The following is a 17,202-nucleotide window of genomic DNA, read 5'->3' on the forward strand; positions in this document are numbered from 1 at the left end:
GTGAGACTAGATGAAATCACCCAGGAGGGCTGTGGACTGTCCCTGAGACACTCCAACTGTCTCAGATCAGTTAGAAGAAGAAATTGAGAAAGAGGAAATTCAGAGGGAGAGTTCATAGAGTCAGGCTAAAAGGAGCTTCTGGAACCAAGAGAAGATCCTGCAGCCGGAGTGACTGGTTGCATTGAATACAGTTAAGAGATGGAGAATCAGAGAGGCTGAGCCCTGTCTTCTGCATTTGGCAGTGGGACAAAGGAACAGTTGTTCTGGACTGATGAAAACAAAAATCAGGTTAGAGACGGCTGGGGAGTAAATGGATGGTGTGACTCCATTAAATGGGAAATAGACAGTGGGTGAGTGGTTACCAGAGGTGGGAATGAGAGCCACTGCTGAAGCACAGAGGGGTTCTCTTAGGACAGTGGATGAGTTCTGATGTTAGGTAGCTGTGATTCTCACACAGTTCTCTGAATTTACTAAAAATTACAGAACTCTATTAAAATGGTGAATTTAGGGCTGCAGTGTAACAGTGGTAGAGCACTTGCCTAGAATGCATGAGATGCTGGGTTTGATCCCCAGCACCACAAAAAAAAAAAAAAAAAAAAAAAAAAATTGAACTGGTGAATAACATCAGTATAACATGTGAATTGTATCTCAATTACAAAATTGATTGACTCACAGAGCATCTTGGGAGAAGGGCTCAAAACATGTTGTTTGCAGGATGAAATCCTTGGAGTCTCTGGACAAGTGATTGAGGTCCTCATGTACAACAGAAGTCCATTTGTCTAAAAGGAAGTAAAATTAGTCTGAAGGTTGCAGGACAGGGCACAGCCAGAGGAGTCTGACTCCACAGACAGGCTTTGCTGTTGGAAAAACACCGAAAGGCTTGTCTTTCAGTACTGTTGTACCTTTGAACCTGGCCAATGAAGAATCTGACGTGGTGGTTAAAACAAGGACTCAGAACACAGACTGTCTGGATTTGAATCCTGTCTTTACCACCAGATGGTGACCTTGGGCAAATCAAAGGACACCACTGAGCCTCAAAAAAGTGGGGATGATAGGACCCCATCCTTGGATTTTTATCAGAATACACTGAGCTGGTAAAGCCCTTAAACCAGCTTCTAGTGTGGGACGCATTTCTTTTCATAAAAGGTATTGTAATAATAACCATAATTGTTGCGGTTATTTTTTTCACCATTTAGATAATAACAGTTGAGAACTGTTTTTGTTTTTTGGGGGGGGAGAGGAGGCTGTACTGGGGATTGAACCTATAGGTGCTCTACCGCCAAGCTACATTCTCTCCTACCCCTACCTTCCAGTACTGGGTACTGAACCCAGAGGTGCTGTGCCACTGAACTACATCCCTAGCCCTTTTTTTTTTTTGAGATAGAGTCTCACTGATTTCCCAGACAGGCCCCAAATTTGCAATCCTTTTACTTCAGTATCCAGAGTAGCTGGGATTACAAGCATGTGCCTGGATTACACACATGGCTTTGAACTCTTGTTTGAACTGCCTTTCTTTCAAGCAAAACCAAAGGGTGAGAATAAATAAAGCACAGTGCTCTGGCAGAATTGATTGTCTGTTACCCACGCTCTCTCTCTTTTTTTTTTTTTTTTTAAGAGAGGGAGAGAGAGAGAATTTTAATATTTATTTTTTAGTTCTCGGCGGACACAAATCTCTGTTTGTATGTGGTGCTGAGGATCGAACCCGGGCCACACGCAGGCCAGGCAAGCGCGCTACCGCTTGAGCCATATTCCCAGCCCCCACGCTCTCTTGATTACGTTGGAATCCCTAGTGCTCTTCCATGGTATGCATAGTGAAAACTAATGTTAATGGTGGAAAGAATCCAGGTCGGGGTTGTGGCTCAGTAGTAGAGCACTTGCTTAGCACGTGTGAGGCACTGGGTTCAATACTCAGCACCACATATAAATAAACAAACAAACAAATAAACAAAGGTGTTGTGTCCATCTACAACTAAAAATAATTTTTTAAAAAGAGAAAAGATTAACGAAAGTCTTTGTGTAGCTCAAGAGCTCATTTCTTAAAAAAAAAAAAAAAAAAAAAAATGGAAAGAATCCAAGGCTGAAATGAAATCAAGACTTGGAATCAGACCCTGACTGTCATCAACAACCTGTGTGACCTTCAGTGGGTTAATGTACTCCCTGGGCCTCATTTTTTCTCATCTAAAAAATGTAAGAGTTAGATCAGTACAGTGGTTTCAGATGTGTTCTGAAAAACCCTATGTGTTCCAGGGAGGTGCCCCAGAAAGACTTGAGTGGGTATTGGGGAGCATGCTGGCTGGATGAGAACAGGGGGGGAAATAGTGAGAGGAAGGAATGACCTGTGAAATGGAGTAGAGAGATACTAGGGTAGTCCTCGGAGGGGAATAGGGCCAAGGAAGGCTTTTCAAAGAATGTGAGGTGTGTGTGTGCACACATGCGTGCAGAGATAGCAGAGCAAGCTGTGCACAGAGGGGAAAGGTCTGTGAGACAGGAAGGCCGGAAGGGTGGATCTTGCAGGAGAGAGGGAGTGGAATCCAGGCACAGAGGAGGGCTTGTTCTTTGGGGACTGATGCAATTAATTATAAGCAAGGCTATCAGGAGAAAATGTGAGTGAATTGAGGAGAGAAGAGAGGGCATGACAGGTATCTAGGAGAAAAGGATTGACATGACTTGGGAAAGACAGGGGTGCCAGGTGAGCAGGCACCTGTTCAGAGGTTTGGGGTCAGGAAGCCAAGCTCCTTGGTAAATGTGTCCAGCAGCGCAGCTGTTTGCATGCTGGCCTTGGGGAAGAAGAGTTTAACTGGAGTTGGCCAGAAGAGGATGGAAGAGAACTGAGGGTGTTTGTAAGAGTGGCTATCCTGATGCATGGCAGACTGAGCAGGTTAAGGGTGGAAACTGTTTTCAGCCTTCAAACGTGCCTCCAGAATTTTGGTTTCATTATTGTTTTGTTCTTTTTTTTTTTTTTTTTTTTTTTTTTTTTTTTTGGTACTGGAAATTGGACCCAGAGGCACTCTCCCACTGAACTACAACCCTAGACCCTTTAATTTTTTATTTTGAGACAGGATCTTACTAAGTTGCTGAGGTTGGCCTTGAACTTGTGATCCTCCTGCCTCAGCCCCATAAGTAGCTGGGATTACAGGTGTGTGCTACCACACTTGGCTGTTTCATTATTGTTTTTAATGATAGAGTGGGCCCTATAAAGCATGGTAGGATTAATGCTTAGTTTTATAGAAAAGAGAGAAGAATCTTCATCCCAAGAAACCAAATTCTTAAGGGGAATAACAGTAAATACCACTACTTGGTTTTGTGCCTAACTCAGATTCCTCCTTAGATTTATATTATGAACAATGTACCCAGCCACTATAGATATGTTGTATATATGTATGTATGTTTCTATAAATGGCCTGGTACTTGTGCCTAGAACATAGTATATGTTCAGTGAATGAAGCCATCTCAAATGTTAGGCCAACTTTAGAAGCAGGTGATTTACGAAACAAGTTTCCTTAGATTTCCAACTTGAGCCCCACATAATTTGTTCCAAGTTAATGTTTAATTGGTACAGTTTCAATTGAGGAAGATGAAAAAAATTCTAGGGATAGAGTGGCAATGATTGTACAATAGTGTGAATATATTTAATACCACTGAATTTTGTGTACATTTAAATATGGTTAAAATGTTAACTTCTATTATATTTTAGCACTTTTTTTTTTCTTTTGTACTGGGATTGAACCCAGGGGCATTTTACCACTGAGCTACATCCACAACAGTTATTTATTTATTTATTTTTGAGACAGTCTCCTTAAGTTGCTGAGGCTGGCCTTGAACTTGTGGTCCTCCTGCTTGAGCCTCCCAAGTTGCAGAGATTACAGGTGTGCACCACATCTGGCTACATTTTTTTTAAAGGGGAAAAAAGTTAATAGCAGTGTCTTCATGATGGATTCTATATTGTCTTTAAAGACAATGAAACTGATCTACATCTACTGGCATGGATTGAAATCTAAGTTCTGTTAATTGAAAAAAGCAGGGTGCAGAATAGTGTGTATTCCTTTTAAGAAGACAAATGGTGAAGTATACTTATGCACACATATGCACATTATCTCTAGAAGTATAACACAGCAGTTACCTTGGAGGGAGGGCCTGGAAACCAGAGGAAGACCTATTGTATTTTCCTATTGTTTACCGTGGTTATTTTACTTTCTCAAAATAACAACCTTAAAAAGTGAGAAATGGTTCCCACACCTAAATTACTACTACTGAGTATATTTCTTAAAAATTGTCCTTGCTTTCAAGGGTCAAATTCTATGTAAGCATTGGTCACCCATGTTTCAGAGTTAATCAGCTTGAAGAGGCTAAGTGCAGACTGTCTCAAACTTTATAATAATTTACTAGATATCTTGAAGATGTCTGACACCTTTTTTCCTTCCTTTTCTATGTGCAGCATAATAAGAGTGCCACGTACTCTGTGGGAATGCAGAAAACTTACTCCATGATCTGCTTAGCCATAGAGGATGATGATAAAAGTGATAAAACCAAGAAAGTCTCGAAAAAGCTTTCCTTTTTGAGTTGGGGCACCAATAAGAACAGACAGAAGTCGGCCAGCACCTTGTGCCTCCCTGCAGTTGGGGTGGCAAGACCTCACATCAAGAAGAAGTTCCCCACTCCTTTCAGCCTGCTCAACACTGATAGCTCTTTATACTAATGGGAGGAAACAGAAATGTTCAGGCCCCAAATGTTTCTAGGGCTAACTAGGCCTTAAAATTTGTGCCATATGGAAAATATCCAGATATTCTCAAATCCCATTTTGTCACAGCGTAAACTTGTATTTGACATGCTTTTAAGGAAGTAACAAGAAACCTCTAGAAACTTGTGGAAAATATGCTTATTTGAGGAATGTCACTATATTGCTGCAAGATATTTATTCTATAAAATATTGTAAATAGAATAGTATGGATATTATGGCTGTTTTCAGTGGTTACAGTTATAAATTTCAGGCGCTGAGTTAAATTGGGGTTTCCTATAAAAATAGAACTATTTGTAAGTGTTAAAGTTTGGATAATAATCATTCCTTAACCTAGAGTTCAGAGGACCCTTGAGTTAAGGCAGGTCGGAGGACTATGACAGAATGAAATTTGTTACTAGAAACTGCTCCAAAGAACTGCTTCCTCATGGGAACTTACTGATGTGATAAGATTTTACTATTATTTCTACATAATATGAATGCTATTTCCAGATAAAGTCTAGTGCCAAATTTGTTTTGACTTTTTTTTTTTTTTTTTTTTTTGGCAGTCCTGGGGATTGAACCCAACTCAGAGCCCTGGGTTAGCTCAGAACTGCCAAAAATAAAACATAAAATAAAATAAAAATAATTTAGGAGCACCTTTTCCTCTAGTCCGATGCCATTTATAAGTTGCTAACACAGTGGCAGTGTTAGATGGAGATGCTGTCTACAGGGTAGATAATATACTGTTTGATACTCAAAACTTTATTTTTCATTTTGTTTAAAGTAGAAAGTATATAACTATATATTTTTAGAGTCTTGGGTAAAAAAGTAGTTTTTATATTTTGTAAGGTAAAGATGTAAATGATTCAGGTTTAAAGTTCTATTTGACTTTTTAAATGAACATTCTTACCAATTTGATTTCTCTGGCTGTAAGTTGGATGACACTGTGACTCTAATTAAAGATTCATGGTTGACATACAAATGACATAGCTTTTAAAGTATAGCTGAAATCTAATGTGAGGATTAACAAGTATTTTCTATTGTGCAATATCTTTAAGGAAGCACCCACCTTTGGGAAAGTATATCTACTGCTATTAGGGCCATGTTTGTATAAATATTTAAATAAACACCTTCATTTACCTGAGTTTTTTTTTTGCTTTTATTTTACTTTAATTCCTTCTTTCAAGTTTTCATTAACCTCATACACAAATTTTTTTTTAAATTTCTATTAGTTATTGATAGACCTTTATTTATTTATATGTAGTGCTGAGAATTGAACCCAGTGACTCACACATGCTAGGCAAGCACGCCACCATTGAGCCACAACCCCAGCCCATGTGTTTGATTTTTAAAAATTACTAACAATTCATAAAACTGGTTATTTTAATAACTTTTAAAACATATGGTGTTCTTAATTGTGTTTTCAATGGTAGTTATACCTTTTGCTCCCCAGCCCTGACTCTCCTCACTGGATGCAGCTGCTTGTTTTCTTGTGTATCCCCCCACTGTTGGGCATTCATCTACAAACACATTCTTTTCTTACTTACATACATTAACTTCTCATCTATAAATGGGGAATTTCCCACTCTAGGCTTCCTGTGTTCAGAACACTTGTCCAGTGATTATAAACTGGCCACCCTCCCTCTGCCAAAAAAAAAAAAAAAGGAAGGAGAAAATGAAGGAACAAAGGAACCATGAAAGGAGTTGTGCACTTGTTTATTTACACTGGCAGACGAGACCTGAAGACTAGCACCTCTGAGTCCAAGAAGGAAAGGGGCTTAGATACACAGGGCTTCATTGTGCATTAGTTTCCTTTTGATGGATACATCCACCACCTGAAAGTCTTTTCCATGACAGATGCAGGTCAGGGTCACTCATAAAAATCTGCCCTAACTGGCTTTTTACTGAGAGTCCCTGACTCTCTTAGGAAGATTTGGGCTATCTTTCCCCCCCAACTTAGCAGAATGATGGCATTGCCACCTGAGGGTAACTTAAATTTTCAAACTTGACAGCAAAGCAGCATAACCACAGGCTCCATCAAGGCCTCCCTCAGCTTTCACTAGATGCTGTAAGATTCTCTATTTTTGTTTTGTTTTGTTTGGAGTGTGTGTGTGTGTGTGTGTGTGTGTGTGTGTGTGTGTTTAATACCAGGTATTTAACCCAGGGACACTTAACCACTGAGACACAATCCCAGCCCTTTTTAAACTTTGAGATATCATCTTGGTACACTGCTGAGGCTGGCTTTGAACTTGTATCTTCCTATCTCAGCCTCCCCAGCCACTGGGATTAGAGGTGTGTGCCACTGCACCTGGCTTTTTTCTTGTTTTTTGAATATGAAAACCAGATCCTGTAGTCCATGGTCAAAAAGGCAAAAACAATAGATGTGAGGGCAGCTGTCACCTGGATTGGGTGAAGAAGGTGTGGATTTGCTGTGCTACCACTTGTCCTACTACCAGCTCAAGTTCTTGAACAGAAGCGTTACTCAATTCATGGATACTTGGGAACTTCTGAAGCAGAAGGGAAGCTTTAACTTTTCCAACTCCTGGGATCTGCTGCACAGTTCGAAGGAGGTATGGCTCAGACAGCAGAGCCCGTTTTTTCTTGAGGAAAGGGTTCCTACTGGGTTCTTTGGATTGCTCTTGTACCTGAACCAGAAATTAAGGGAAAAACACATGAGTGCCCTCTAGAGGACCAGCAATTTTTAAAAAATAGTTTTCCATTTGGTTCACCTTGACTCATGGGTTTAAAAGTTTTTATACACCATGTATATAAATTTTCAGACATTAGTGAAATTATTAAAAGATAGACCATATGACCACACAAATAAGAGGTAAAAATACTTAGCAAAACTTGAATTTTGTGCTAGGTTAAATGATGGCTACATCTAAATAAGATCTACTTCAAACAACCTATCAAGCTTGCCTTTCCAAGGAGAAATTTAGCCTTTAGTTACTGGAGTTTTCCCAAGGCAGATATTAGCATTATAATCATGGGAAGTTAGGAACAGTGAAGAAAGTGGTGTAGTGGAGAGGAATCCAGGAACCATATAGTGCCACTTGCATTTCCAATTTGGTTTTCAACCCTAGCTGCAAATCGGAGGCAGGACTTAAAAAACACACAAAAACGACGTTCAGGCCCTACCCCAATGTTCTAATTTTTAATTGGTCACAGTTGAGGTTCATGTATCAATTTTTCCCCCCCAGTGCTGGGGATTGCTCCCACTGAGCTATATTCCCAGCCCTAAACTTTTTAAAAAGTTCCAGAAGATACATAATGAACAATCCAATGGAAAAATCAGTGAAGACAATGGAGAACCAATTTTTTTCTTTTAAATATTTACTTAGTTGTAGATATTTTTCTTTTAAATATTTATTTAGTTGTAACACACAGTATATTATAAACTTCCTTACTTCAATTTCTCAAGTTTTGATAAATCAACACAAGGAAAGACATTGGATTCATGGGTTGCAACTATGGCAAAGGTAGATGCCAGAGTCAAGAAAGGATCCATAAAGGTCAGTTGAGAATCTTAATGAGGACAGGGCTATTGTGAAGGAGGAAATCGGTACTTACTAACTGAACAATGAGGCAGGATGCTTCTATCTGGTTGGCCACTGGAAGTAACACCATCCCTAGGTCCAGCACAGTAAACTTCTGGATGGCTGGGAAGTACTGTTCATTTATCCGTGTTTTTTCAACTACTACAATCCCTTGAAGGTTACCAGACTTCAAAGAAAAGACAGTAAATCATTTTGTAACAAAAATCCCTTTCAAAGTTAAGAAAGCAAAAAGGAGGACCTAGGGAGAAGTGGGAGGGAAGGGTAATGGGCAGTACTGAAAACGAAATTGACAGCTATGCATACATACAATTGACAGCATGCATATATACAAATATTTAACAACAAATTCTACTACCTTGTATAATTATAATGCACCAATAAATAAAACAACAAAAACAAAGCTAGAAGGTGCTTAAATTGGCCCATAGTATAACACGTAAATTGTTCCAAGGGATAGAGAGTCAATGTTCAATTTCAGTTTCTTTTAATTCAGTACTTACATTTCTAACTCGAACAAGTCTTTTTCTGTAGCCATTTCCTGCCACCAAATCAGCTTCAGTAACATAAAGAATGCAGGATCTGCTGGACAGGTAAAAATCTACTGGTGTCAGACCATCCTCAAAGACGAGTTTAATTTTTCCTTAAAATACGGAAACAAAATGAGTTCTGTGAACTCTGAATAAAAAGGCGGCAATATGTATTTTTTTTTTTTTTTTAATGCGCGGAGGAAGGAAAGGACATTTGACAAACTGCCCACCGACCTTGCATCCCCTGCGCCAGCTGAGACCCGCGCCACTTCTCATTAGCTACAATATGCCCAAAGGGCACGTGCACGGGGCCTGTTCCTCCAGGGAGATTCTTTTCCATCGGTGGTCTGGACCTAAAGTGGGAAATGCAAGAAGACACTAGGGCAAACTCTCGCGCACAGGGTCTCCCATTCCACTATGAAGCTAGGGGCCTCTCGGTCTCTCAAAGTCTTAAGAACCCGGAGATATCTGCCCTCGTGAGCACCTCATTTTCAGCACCTGCCTAGGCCCTGGTGCCCCAGCTCGGCTCGTGCTGAGGCTGCTCAGTCCAGTCCGGAATTAGGACCCAGCAGGCAGGGACCCCACTTTCGCCCCGGTCCAGAGGTTCCCGAAACATTACCCGAGGCTGCCGCACTTCCGGATTCCAACCCGCCGGGCTCGCCTAGGTTTTCATTCTACCCGCCTTCGGCCTTCCACAGTGCCAGATAGGCTATGGAATCAAAGACGAGCACCTGAGGTGACCAATAAGAGAGCTGAAAGCGTGGACCGTTTCCTCACTGGTGGATATTTAAACGGGACCCGCTAGTTGCCAAGAGCGACGGAGGTGGAAGTAACCTTGGCTCTGATTGGTCAAAGACCAAACACAGCCAATGGCAGGCGAAGTTGTTTCGAAGTCCTTTAGGGAAGAAAAAGCGTCTGGAGCTAGGCCCTTGGGAGCGAGACCGATATTTAAAGAGGAGTCCCCAGCTTTGGGGATCTATGCTTGTAAATCCAGCCCCGGGCCTGGCCAACCCCTGCAGCAAGGATGCTCCGGGGATTTCGGAGAAGCCGCAAGAGCCAGTTCGTAAGTAGATTCAGGCCCTGCGTCCTGCGCTTTTGTCTGTGCAGCCGGGAGTTAAGGAGGGAGTTTCGGGGAGGGTTTGGTATTTGGCCTGAGATTGAAACAAGGCGGCGGCACCGGGGGAAGTGGTTTTTAGTTCGAGAAGTCCTAATTAGTCCGTTCTAAAGAACCATCTACCTCAGAATCCGCCGCAGACAGACAGGAATCACTGTCTTCCCGGCAACCTTCGCTTCGGTACTGGGGAGTTCGCTCCTGCCTTCTACAAAGATGCCCCTCTGCTGGATATCCCCGCTGGGGAGTCCTTGATTCCTTCCTCCACCACCCATCACATACCCATCAGCAAATCCCATCGATTCTACCCACCAAATACCTGGTCTGCTTCCTAAACAGCTCCTCATAAGTTTCTCTGCTTTCACCCTTGCTCTTCCCCGAAGTCCGTTCTCCACATAGAAGCCAAAGGAAATATTTTAAAACGCAAATCTGATCATGCCACTGCAGCCTTTGGACTCCCCCCTCCCCCGCACCCCGTTTCCCCAGCACTCACAGATCCGCCCCCATCCCCCCACCCGCTCCAAGACACACCTGGATTGCTGCCCTCTAGATCTTCCCGTGGCCACACTGTCACTGTGTATTTCTATTCCCGGTCTCATTCTCTCACTACCCCTGTTGTCTTGCTTACTTCCTCTAGGATTCTGACTCCCAACAATCCTCTGACACCTCCTTTCTCCTCTTCTGTAATTTATTGATCCTACCAGCGGTGTGTTTTGTTTATTTGTTTTGGCGGTGCTGGGGATCCAACCCATGAATTTGCCCATGGTAGGCAAGCACTGAGCTATACCCCTGGTTCCTTTAATGACCCACTGGTACCTCTCATCCTCGATGAGAGGATGTAAGGTCAGGCTCCGGTGACCAAAAGGACGCAGATTAAAAAGCAGTTGAATAAGTCTTTATTGAGATTCGCTCCCTGGCGAGACACTCCAGTGCAACACAGGGTCCGGGGGAGTCGCTACCGAGCTCAGCCGGATTGTAATTTTATCGTGCTTAGGGCAGGAAGGAAGGGCTTGGGACAGGAAAGGGAAGTTTTTAGGGTCCCTTGTCCTCCTGGGGTTGGTCGGGGGATCTTAGAGTTCCATGTCCTTCCAGGATCAGTCAGGAGACCCCGTTGATTGACAGGTGGTTATCACTGCTTGTCTGAGGGCTTCTGATTGGTTGTTGCCTGGTGCTTTGTTCCCTTAGCCACCTCAACCCACCTGACACTGGGGAATCCTCTTTTCCAGCTGTAAATCCACCAGTCATCATTATAATTACTCTCTTTAAACACTACCAACTCCCTTGTTCCAAACCCAAACCTATTGATACTGAATTTCCCACAAAATTAATATTAAAGTGCAGAAAAAGCATTGTAACAAGGGCACTTCTAAATTCTGTTTTAAAATAAGACCTGAGAGCATGTCTCACTGGACTTTGTGTTATCAGCTGAAGTTATTGTTGAGAAGCATTCACCTTTTACATATATATATATATATATATATATATATATATTTTTTTTTTTTTTTTTTAATTTTTTTGATTTTTTTTTTTTTTTTGAGACTAGGGCCTCATCAAGTTGCCAAGGCTAACTTCAAATTTGTAATCCTCCTGCCTTAGTCTCCTGAGTTGCTGGGATTACAGTTGTGTGCCACCACTCCCACCTTGGAGCCTATTTTTCCCTTGTAATTTTACTAACCCAAACCAGCATGTTCACTGAGTTTCTATTTGAAGCAATATATATTGTTGAGTTCTTGCTATGTGCAGATAACCACAAAAGATTGACAGCTGCACTATTCATAGGATAGACAAGTCCAAAAATAATTCAACACAGAATGGTAACATAAAAGCTACTATAGAGATCTGTACTATTGGAGAGGCAGCTAAGAATCCAGAGAGTTGAGTTGAGCCTTGGAGGTAATGAGGAAAGAGAATTCTGGGTGGAGAAGACCACACATACCAAGAATTGAAAAAGAATCTATTATTTGCTTTTTGGGAAACGGAAGGAAATTTTGAGTGCCAAAGCAAGAATGTGTGCGGGGAGCTGTTTATATAGCTTAGGGGCAGAACATTTGCCTATCGTGAGCAAGGTTCTGGATTCAATCCCCAGCATTACAATAAAAGGTAAAAAGAGAAAAAGATTATGAGCAGGAATGAGGCGAGGTTGCAAAAGATGAATCTGGGTCCATTGGTAGAAACCAACTTATAGAGACCTATGCTGGGCTAGACTATTTACATATCATCAAGAGAGTGGAGCTGTCTATGAGGATTTTCTTGCTGGGTAGAGATAGAATCATCTTGTCTTTCAGAGACCAGAGATGAGAGGAACATAGTTGGGAAATGATTATAATGGCACATATAAGAAATATTCATCATACTATGAGGGATTTACTCTTTTGAAACAAAAACAAAAATCTTGAGGTCTTTTTGGAGGCCCTTCTAGATGCCAGCCCCTGGGGATTTGAAGGTTAAGAAGAAAACCCTTTCTTGTCCTTGCATATCTCCCAGGTGGTGGTAGGGGTGAGGGAGGAGACAGACATGTAAACTAAGTTTTATGACAAATGCAGAGTGGTATGCACCATACAAGAGAGGTAAAGAAAGTGGAGAGAAGTGGCAAAGACTGCTCTGCAATACCTGTTCCTGGGAGTGGCCCTGCAAATGGGACTAAGGTAGCAAGGAGACCCTTAGGTCTGCCCATCCCTCACTCCTGAGAGTTGTTCCCAGCTGCACATCTCTTTCTCCCCTGTACTTTGTGTCTACTACTATTTGATTAGTCTTTGAAGGGTCCATTTTCAAAGGGTGCTCCTCACTAGACCATAGGATATGCTCATCTGGTTCCAAAGGCTTGCAAATGGGAATAATCCTCATTGTTACCCCCAGCCCACTGTTGTAGCTTTTCCCCTTCCAGGTGACTCTGTGACCCGGCAAACTAGGGTACTCATTATTTGCAGAGCACTATCACCAGTGTCTTGCTCCATTCCTCTGCTCACGCTGTGCCCAGAATGCTCTTCCATCACATTCCAAATGTGGGAGCACTGACCATCTTTGAAGACCCAGTCTAAATGCCTCTGTGATTTCCTCCAAGGGGAACACTTGAAGTCCCCTTGCTGGTCCCCAGGACCTGAAGGAGCCCTTTCTTCCTTGGGCTACCTCAGCATTTTGTTTTTACCTCTTGCTTGTCACTCTGTAATTCTGTGTTCTAGATTAACTATTTGGGTGTTTTTCCTCTACACCTCCTCAAAGACAAGGTTTTCTCAATGCTGCGTGGTGTCCTGCTCGTAGGTGTGAGTGAATAGCTAGTGCCCAGAAAATAAAGTTTGGGCTAGTCCCAGAAACTTCTGAGGGATCCTCGTTACCTAAAGCAGGATGTGAATTACATTTTATATCGGAGTGTTTTTCATTACTCTGTATGTTTGAAATAAGCCATCTAAAACATTTATTAAGCTCCTACCAGATATAGGGCAGTGTGCTCAGTGCTAGAGTTCCAGGATTAATAAAGATAAGAAAGTCACCTTCTTCTTAGGAAGTCACCCTGCACAGCAGGGGATACACAGGGGACATCACTAGGAGTACTACTATGGAACAAGTAGAGAGGCTAGGGGTGACTCTGGGGTATGGTCCAGAAAGCTATTGTGAGGAGAGAAGGACAAGAGGACCCCCACAGTGGGCTCCCCTGCTGGGTGCATTAGTATGGCCAGAAGGGGATTGGGAGTGCTAGGGCAGGAGTGGGGCTCCTGATGGGGCTGGATCCCTCGGTGACCAGTGCATGTTTCCCCTTCTGGGCATGGGAAGTGGTGGTAGTGACAGGACCCAGGTGGTTACCCCATCCCAGTAACCTCTGCTGGGTTTCATTTATGCAGAAAAACATCACCCCTGGCCTCCTCCCTGCAGCCACCATCGCTCCAAAACCAGCTGTACCTCGAACACCTCCTCCCCGCAGCCCTAATGTATCTCCAGAGAGACCAAGGTGAGTCTCAGATGAGCACACCCTGAGGTTACTCCTGTCCTCAGCACCAAGTACTGGATCCTGAAACTATTAAAAAACACACACACAAGTTCACAAGTAGGGTAATTAGAAGCACATCCTTTGAAATATTTACCACAATTCTATATTGGTGCACTTAATCTGGCTTCTCTGAGGATAATGAATTTACCTAGGGTCTCTCTAAGTAAGGTGTATGATCTCACATTTTATGATTGGATGTAATTAGTGTTTTTCAAAATAAAAAAAGCATTAGCCCAGTGCATTGGCACGTGCCTGTAATCCCAGTGACTCAGGAGGCTGAGGCAGGAGGATCAAGTTCAAAGCCAGCAAAACTGAGGTGCTAAGCAACTCATTGAGACCCTATCTCTAAATAATATACAAAAATAGGGCTAGGGATGTGGCTTAGTGGTTGAGTGATCCTGAATTCAATCCCTGGTACCCTCCCCCAAAATTTTTAAAATATTAAAAAGCATTAAAACCCAAGTGTTTAGGTTAGTAGTACTTCCTTTATTCTTTTGGTGCTGGGTATTGAACTCAGGGCCTTGTAAGTGCTAAGCTCATACTGTACCATTGAACTACATCCCAGCCAAGTAACAGTACTTTAGAAAGAGTTTTGAATTGTGCACATAGTTTCTTTTCTTTTTATGATACCAGTGATTGAACCCAGGGACATTTAACCACTGAGCTAGATCCCCAACACTTTTTTTTTTTTATTATTGTTTTTAAATTTTTAGTTGTCAATGGACCTTTATTTTATTTATTTATATGCAGTGCCTCACACATGCTAGGCAAGCACTCTGCCACTGAGCCACAACCCCAGCCCTTTTTATTTTTATTTTTATTCTTTTAAATATCAACCTTTTTATTTTTTATTTTGGAACAGGGCCTCATTAAGTTGCTTAAGGCCTCACTAAATTGCTGAGGCTGGCCTGGAACTTGTGATCCTTTTGCCTCAGCCTCCTGAGACACTGGGATTGCAGGCATATGCCACCGCTCCTGGCCACATGTTTTTCTTTTTAAACACAATCCTGTCTTTTAAAAGAACTGCTTTTTGTTCTTTAAGAAGCACATTCACTGCTGGAACTTGGCATACCCCATCCTCCAGTGCTCTGAAAATAGCAGTTACCTGACTCTCATTCCCGAGACACCCCTGCCTGTACCTGTTAGACAGAGTTTGGGTCTATTTTTGGTCCATAGAAGACATTGACTTCTGGGTTATTAACAGTGATAAGAACTAATTTCATTACAGGTGGTACCTTCTTTTTAGTGTTCTTTGGTACTAGAATGTTGTGTATCCCCTGATTAAAACAAATAAACAAACAAACTTCGAAGGGCTGGGTGGTAGAGTGCTTGCCTAGCATGCACTGAGTTCGGTTCCACTACCAGAGGAAAAAAAACAGTGTGAAATGTTTAGCATTTGCTTTTTCTTCAGCACAGTCTGGATACCATGAATAGTAGTAGTGTTTACTTTGTGCCAACTGCTTTGGTAAGTACTGAAGAAGCATCTCCTCATTTCCTCCTCCCAGCATCCCCATGAGAGGGATCCTGTTTGTCATCTCTCTTTTGGTCACCTTTTGGTCACCTGCCTTGATGTTAGTATCTGGCACAGATCTCAAGGCTGGCTAGAGGAGTGGCCTGGCTGTGGTGCAGATGCGGCTCTGTCAACTCTTCAGTGTTTGTGGGAACAACTCTATATTGTGTTGTTGGGGCTTTATGCAACCATAGCAGTTGATGGGGCTGAGGAGTAGCTTCCCTTTCCATTATGCCCCAGAAAAACAAATAAAATGTATTATTTCATGACAAGTCTTGTTTTATTAGAAAAATTTCATAGTATCCTGTGCTTTACAAAAATATCTTCCTAGGTTATGATCTTTATAACCCCCAAATAGTAGATATGGATTTGGCAAATTAGGTGTATTTCTAGATTTCAAAAAAATAATTTTTTTAATGACACCTCAATTAACCTTTAATATTATTATTCCACTTCATGTTTAATGCAAAGCCTTCTAGCAATTTACTTCTATTTCTTCCTTCCCATCTTTTGTGTGACTATTGTCGTAAATTTTCACTTTTTTAAAAAAAATTAGTGCATTAATTATATGTAATAGCGGGATTCATAAAATTTTAATTCTATATGTAGAAATCCAAAAGTGCATTGCTACTATTTTTGCTTTAGACAGTTATTTGTCTTTTAAAAGTATTTTACTAAGGTATAATATGTATAGTAAACTACGTATTTAAAATGCATAATTTGCTAAATTTCGAGATACGTTTATCTCTGTCAAACCATTACAACATTAAAGATAATGATGCCCAAGAGATTCCTAAAACCCCTCTGCTATGCCTTTCTCTTGTTCCTCTCTTCCCATTCCCCTGCCCAACCCACCTCTACTCACAGGTAACCGCTAACCTGTCACTGTAGATTAGTTTGTATTTTCTAGAATTTTATATAAGTAGAATTACATAAAATAATTATGCTGGTTTTTTCACTTGTAATTATTTGAGATGCATCCACATTATTGTGAAAATCAATAATTCATCCTTTTTATTGCTGAGTAGTATATTTATACCACAATTTGTTTATCCACTCACCTGTTTCTAGTTCTTAGTATTAGAATAAAGCTGCTATGAACATTTGCATATGAATATTTGGACACATGCTTTCATTTCTCTTAGGTAATTAGGAGTGGAATATTTGGGTTATGAGACGGGCATTTAATTTAAGAAACTGCTAAAGTATTTTCTAAAGATGCTGTTCTATTTATGTTTCTATTGAAACCAGATTTTCTCCATTTCTACTGGTAGGTGGGATGTAAGCCTGTTTTAATGTCAGCAGCTAATCAAGACAGGGGATGCCTGTCACTGTCCTCTCTTGAGGGGAGCAGCCAGCAAAGCTGGATTCCTCTCCCCTACCACTGAGTTGTGTATTGCAGCTCTTAGAGGCAATTCAGTTCTGTCACCACCATAGCATCAGATGCCACAGGTTGAAGAATCAGTCCCCAAGACAGCCTCTTCCCCATTTCAGATATCACAGAGTCCAATTCGTTTTACTTGTTTCTGACCTACTGGCTACAAACCAGGGTTTCCACAACCCCTTTCTTGCATTTGGTTTATTTGGTAGAGCAGCTTACAGAACTCTACAGGTTTACTAGTATATTATAAAGGATATTTTAGAGGATACAAGTAAATAGATGAAAAGATAATAGATTGAGGTCAGGAAGGGTCTCTAGCTTAGGAGCTTCTGCCCTGTGGACTGGGTAAATCACCAGCACATTGTTATGTTCTTGTGCACCTTCCTGCAAGCTCTCTGAACCAATCTTTTGGGT

The 17,202-nt window shown here is 41.4% G+C and overlaps 3 protein-coding genes across 8 annotated transcripts in view; 2 read left to right on the forward strand and 1 right to left on the reverse strand.

The window, feature by feature from the left end:
* Window positions 1–5,846, forward strand: part of RHPN2 (rhophilin Rho GTPase binding protein 2) — a 66,168-nt gene extending 60,322 nt beyond the window's left edge. Inside the window, exon 15 of the mRNA XM_081273715.1 lies at window positions 4,436–5,846. Coding sequence (XP_081129841.1) covers window positions 4,436–4,696 — 261 coding nt within the window. The 3' untranslated portion in view covers window positions 4,697–5,846. The remainder of the gene's footprint in view (window positions 1–4,435) is intronic.
* Window positions 5,847–6,829: 983 nt separating this feature from the next.
* On the reverse strand, window positions 6,830–9,538 carry FAAP24 (FA core complex associated protein 24). Of its 2 annotated transcripts, none has more exons than XM_081274232.1 (5): window positions 9,424–9,538; window positions 9,039–9,157; window positions 8,778–8,917; window positions 8,291–8,443; window positions 6,830–7,362 (listed from the first exon to the last, which is right to left on the reverse strand). In XM_081274232.1, the coding sequence occupies exons 2-5, from the start codon at window positions 9,142–9,144 to the stop codon at window positions 7,114–7,116; spliced, it is 648 nt and encodes a 215-aa protein (XP_081130358.1). In that variant the 5' UTR covers window positions 9,145–9,157; window positions 9,424–9,538; the 3' UTR covers window positions 6,830–7,113. The 2 variants fall into 2 exon arrangements, with proteins under 2 accessions (XP_081130358.1, XP_081130357.1); XM_081274231.1 differs by having other exon boundaries at window positions 9,289–9,430.
* A 157-nt stretch (window positions 9,539–9,695) lies between these two features.
* The window catches only part of CEP89 (centrosomal protein 89), a 71,415-nt gene continuing 63,908 nt past the window's right edge, over window positions 9,696–17,202 (forward strand). For all 5 annotated transcript variants that reach the window (XM_081275288.1, XM_081275291.1, XM_081275290.1 and 2 more), the window contains exons 1-2: window positions 9,696–9,867; window positions 13,752–13,858. In XM_081275288.1, coding sequence (XP_081131414.1) covers window positions 9,829–9,867; window positions 13,752–13,858 — 146 coding nt within the window. In that variant the 5' untranslated portion in view covers window positions 9,696–9,828. The remainder of the gene's footprint in view (window positions 9,868–13,751; window positions 13,859–17,202) is intronic.

The sequence above is a fragment of the Spermophilus citellus genome, assembly GCF_964194105.1.
Source record: "Spermophilus citellus genome assembly, chromosome: 18".
Classification (NCBI taxonomy): domain Eukaryota; kingdom Metazoa; phylum Chordata; class Mammalia; order Rodentia; family Sciuridae; genus Spermophilus; species Spermophilus citellus.